The following is a 5220-nucleotide window of genomic DNA, read 5'->3' as shown; positions in this document are numbered from 1 at the left end:
TTTTTTTGAATCGGGTCACGCTTTTTTACACAATGACCCGAAATCAATGAGTAAAAATCTACACCATACCACCGCACCAAAGTTAAATTTTAGTTGAACTATGCATTCGTTTGCGATGTTAATAACAACTCATTTTCACTTTATATCTAACTACACATTCGTTTACAAGGGTCATCACAACTCATTTTATTCTATATATTAGCCCTTGCTGAAACTATGCTCACCACGTCCGTGTGTCCAGCCATGTTAGCTGCATCTCCTGCCGAATTTGCGGCAGCACCATCGGAATAACAAACATCCGCAAAATAAACCTGAGAACAATTTGTTATAACTTATATTCCACAAAATGTAAGAAGCTATCATATTTACTTCCCCAGATCCATCCGATATTGCACCCAAGGGATGGATTGTAGCTCCACCAGAAGCACCACAAATTCTTTCATCACTGATCTGGAAATATACAAAATTGTATGTACAAAACACATTCACACAAGCATAAGCACAATAAACACTTACCATATCAATTATTTTTCTGCCTGCTTCCATTTTTAATTCAATTTTTATAGTTTTTAGATAATTTCACTTTTCGCTAATTCTTTAATTTCTTCTTCCAGCCAGCTGTCAGTTGAGTTTTTGACACTATTCAAGATTTTGCCAGAAAAAATTCTTCTGACTAAATCTGACTACATACTTCGGACTGATGAGAGTCACTCTCACTGGGTCTTGCTCTCTCATTTTAGCTGTCATTTCCGAGTTAAGGAACGCTTTCTGGACTAAATCTGACAACTTCGGACTTTTTCTGACTATTTCTGGGAGATAAGGAACGCTCCTATTATAGTTGGCGATATTGCGATATCAGAATCAATGTTACGGGTAGGACCGAATCAATATGACAGCTCAAGAATGTGTGTGAAGAATCCTAAATCGATAGCAATGTATCGGTGCATTAATATTTAAGTGCCCCACACACCCTTATATAAAGTGGTCATCCAATATTAGGGGTATCACACACTATCACTTACATCCGTCAATCATAAAGCTGAACCTACACGTAACATTTTCATCATTTATATCATAAAACTATTGACTTTTAAACTGAGAGTTATGGAATAATTAATAAATATTATAAATTTTCATTTGCTAATCGCCACCCACCCAATAATAAAAAATAAAATAAAAATACATAATACAGCAAATACCACATCGTGGATCGGAATCTCGGCCTTTCCGACCACGATCAAAAAATAAAAGCGCTATGGTGCGGAAACCAGGCCTCTCCGCCCGTAGCCTACATATAAGCAATATATAATTTTATCCAATACAGCATCAAGGTAGACTGGAGACTCATCCTCGCCAGCTATCCACTACCTTAAATTATTCCAACTATGTGCAAAGAAATCTTTAACCAAATGTTTCCAGGAAGCCGAATACAACTTATATATATTTTTTAAATTTATTTGTTAATGTAGGTGTGGTGGTTGAATGGCTCGACAGATGTTGCTTATAGCAAGGGGTCCGGCATGTTTAGGCCACTAGCCTAAACCAAACTTTGAAAGGGTGAACCACCCGATATGTACATACATACGAATATGAACATATAAATAATTGCATTATTTTTCCCGCCAACGAATTAGCCCAATTTCCCCTCAAAACAGCTCATCCTTCATCACACCATAAAGGTAATATTTCGTATTCACCTTACATTTATATATGTGTATACCTACATAATTAATAAATCAAACACATATTTGACGGAGCATTAATTTTTCGTGGCTTTATTTATTTTCTCGGCCTACACTGAAAATACATCGGTGGAACCTACGGCAACATATGGAGCTTCGACTTGGACTACGAAATCTACTGCTTTAAAAATTCAAAATGTATTCCAGGTCAAGATTTGTATACTGCTGCAAGTCGTCAAGATGCCCCTGAAAGCTGTAAGCTAAAAATGAAGTCCAAATTTTCAAAAAACAACATGGTTTGGCAAGCTAGTTGTTCCTGTGGCGATAAGAGCAGCCTTTTTTTCCGGCACAATGAATGATCAAGTTTATCGGGATGAATGCCTCAAAAGGCGTCTTCTGTAATTTATCAACATATAAGGTAGTAGGGCTCTGTTCTAGGCGGACATGGCAAGCTGCCACTATGCCAAGGACACATTGCCGTGGTATAATGCAAATAACATCAGCTACGTCTATTCCCTATTGGGGAATATTGGTCAATTGTCAGAGGAATCTTGAAGAAAACAGGTGAAACAGTAAAAAAAAAAACTGAAGAGTGCAAAACAAAGTAGTTGTGCGCATCGCGTAAAGTCAATGATTTAGTCGTGCAGAATATGATGTCACGTGTGCGATGAAAATACCGATCACTTGCATATGGAGCAAATAATAACTAAAATTTTAACATTTTAATAACATATAAACTTCCAAGTTATATAACACAAAAAAACTAATTTCAAAGCCTTCTAGTTTGTTTCTCTTCTTGTTTGTAGTAATCTCTAAGTGTCGCAGTTTTGGTGTGTTCACCCTTTAAGCGGGGTCACGCCCATTTTCCAAAAATGTCATAAGAATACTATTTTTTTACCAAAATTTGACTTCCCATACTAACTTTCAACAATTTGGTTCAAATGTTTACTGAAATATCATAGGTTTATCATTTTTCGGAAATGCCGTTATATGGGAAGTGGGCGTGATTACAGTCCGATTTCGCCCATTATCAACACCAACCTACCTTGGGTAAAGGGAAACCTATGTATCGAATTTCGTTAAGATATCTCAATTTTTGCTCGAGTGTATCGTGTCGATTAATCGACTTCTCTATTCATTCTGAGCATTTATGTATGCATTTGTCTATGCATATATATGTTGATTCGTTTTTGGCTGTTACCAACAACTGTTATGTGAACAAAGTGGGGCACCGAAATTGCGCATATGGAAACTGTGCATTTAGACATTATTTCGGTTTCAACCGAAACTGTGCATGTATGCTTTATTTCGGTTTTTACCATATGCATTATTTCGGTTTTAAACCGAAACTGTGCATGTATGCATTGCTTCGGGTTTTTCATATGCATTATTTCGGTTTTCAACCGAAACTGTGCATGCATGCATTATTTCGGTTTTTGTTATATGCATTATTTCGGTTTTCTAACGAAAGTGTGCATATGGATAATTTCGTTTTTTCTAATATGAATTATTTACTTCTACTTAGTAAGGGTATTAATCCCTAAGCGCGGCTGAAAGCCGCCTACGCAGAGAAAAGTTCTGCGCAAAAATACGTCCGCCCTTCTTTTCCGGCAATACAGAAAGGAGAATTCTACTAAGTAAGGGTTATAATCCCTAAGCGCGGCCGAAGGCCGCCTACGGAGAAAGAAGTTCTGCGCAAAAGTACTTCCGGCCCCCTTTAGGGATGTTACGATACAAGTAAATACAAGTAGGTACTCGATACTTTCATCTTGAAACCAAGTACTTTTGGCATCGATACTTTTACCAAATACAATAAGTAGGTATCGGATAAAAGTACTTGGTATCGGCAAAAAGTACTCATACATAAACTCCCATCGCTTTTAAAGCAAAAGTACGAATGCCAAAATATAAGGTAGAGCAATAAGTGAGAGCACAATATTCGATCAACTCAAAGCCATTTGAGCAACAGAGCAAACAAAATTTACCGTTGCTATTGTGGTTTGCTATACCTCATTTCATTTGAATTTCATTATCTTGGTGGCGTTGCTTCAACTGAAAATTAAGCTTGTAGAAACAGTCCGCAGAAAAACTAATTTAGTACGTATTAACCAAAGTATTTTACATACAACATATTTGTGAAATGGCGCCATCCTCCGAAGTGTGGAGATATTTCACAAAATCTAACTCCTCAGAAGCTTCATGTAAAATGTGCCCAAAGAAGGTCAGATTTTGTGGAAACACATCAAACTTACACAAGCACATGAAAGTGCATGAAATAAATACATCAAAGAATAAGTAAGTAGTTAAATACACTTTAGCTCATCTAATGTTTTTCACTGATTTGGCTTGATGTACCTTTTTTTTAGCGTTGAGGAAGGTAATGGAAACCCAAAACCACAATGCAGCGAAATAAAAAACATGTTTCAAAATATAAATTCTTACAAAGGTAAATGTAAAACGGTGGGACCTTTATCACACAATACGGGCAAGGGGTTTGGTCCAATTGGATTTAAAACTCATATATGTACATACTATATGAAGTACAATCACGAAAAACCGTAATCGTCTATTGGGGAAGCACTTAGAAAAACTTTTATTTCTTGGAAATATTCCAGAAGCTGAATTTTTTAATTAACTACCTTTACATATTTAATATGTATGTATTATTAAAAAAGAATTGACTTTAAACGAGAATAGTAGTAAGGTATTTTCTTCAAATATGTTTTCAAAACATTACAGTATATATATTCACTTGGTACATGAAAAATACCAAAAAGCCTTAATAAACAAATCTTTAATACAAATGTATTTGTCTTTTTATTATTTGTTTGCTTGACGATTGTTAAATCGTTTGGATAGAGAGACATCATTTTGGACATGTTTTAATTGGATCTTCACGGTCAACCTAAAATTTTTGAGTAAAAGTAGCAAGCTAGCTGGCGGAAAATGAGTAAATAAAAGTACATACTCGATACTTTTTGGTTGGTATCGGCTTGGTATCGATGCCTTTTCAGAAAAATACTTCCAAGTATAAGTATCGATACTAAAGGTTATTTTCACATCCCTAGGCCCCTTTTCCGGCAACACAGAAAAGAGAATTCTACTTAGTAAGGGTTATAATCCCTAAGCGCGGCCGAAGGCCGCCTACGCAGATAGAAGTTCTGCGCAAAAATACTTCCGCCCTTCTTTCCGGCAACACAGAAAAGAGAATTCTACTTAGTAAGGGTTATAATCCCTAAGCGCGGCCGAAGGCCGCCTACGCAGAAAGAAGTTCTGCGCAAAAATACTTCCGGCCCCCTTTTCCGGCAACACAGAAAGGAGAATTCTACTAAGTAAGGGTTATAATACCTAAGCGCGGCCGAAGGCCGCCTACGCAGAAAGAAGTTCTGCGCAAAAGTACTTTCGGCCCCCTTTTCCGGCAACACAGAAAAGAGAATTCTACTTAGTAAGGGTTATAATCCCTAAGCGGGGCCGAAGGCCGCCTACTCAGAAAGAAGTTCGTTTTCATGTATGCACTATTTCGTTTTTTTTCATATGC

At 36.8% G+C, this 5220-nt stretch overlaps 1 protein-coding gene across 1 annotated transcript; it reads left to right on the top strand.

Annotated features, from left to right (window-relative positions):
* Positions 1-3755: 3755 nt before the first annotated feature.
* On the top strand, positions 3756-4482 carry LOC118746656. The gene is made up of 2 exons (XM_036480522.1): positions 3756-3977; positions 4049-4482. Exons 1-2 carry the CDS (start codon positions 3823-3825, stop codon positions 4242-4244), a joined length of 351 nt encoding a protein of 116 aa, XP_036336415.1. The 5' UTR covers positions 3756-3822; the 3' UTR covers positions 4245-4482.
* Positions 4483-5220: the final 738 nt, after the last annotated feature.

This window comes from Rhagoletis pomonella, unplaced genomic scaffold (assembly GCF_013731165.1).
Source record: "Rhagoletis pomonella isolate Grant_MI unplaced genomic scaffold, Rhpom_1.0 Rhpom_scaffold_00001, whole genome shotgun sequence".
NCBI classification, from domain to species: domain Eukaryota; kingdom Metazoa; phylum Arthropoda; class Insecta; order Diptera; family Tephritidae; genus Rhagoletis; species Rhagoletis pomonella.
This window is presented reverse-complemented; position numbering and strand designations above follow the sequence as displayed.

Excerpts from the sequence above, each read along its gene's own strand:
- LOC118746656 (XM_036480522.1), top strand. The coding sequence starts at position 3,823 with ATGGCGCCATCCTCCGAAGTGTGGAGATATTTCACAAAATCTAACTCC. Across the intron at positions 3,978-4,048 it reads ATAAATACATCAAAGAATAA|CGTTGAGGAAGGTAATGGAA; the intron begins GTAAGTAGTTAA and ends CCTTTTTTTTAG.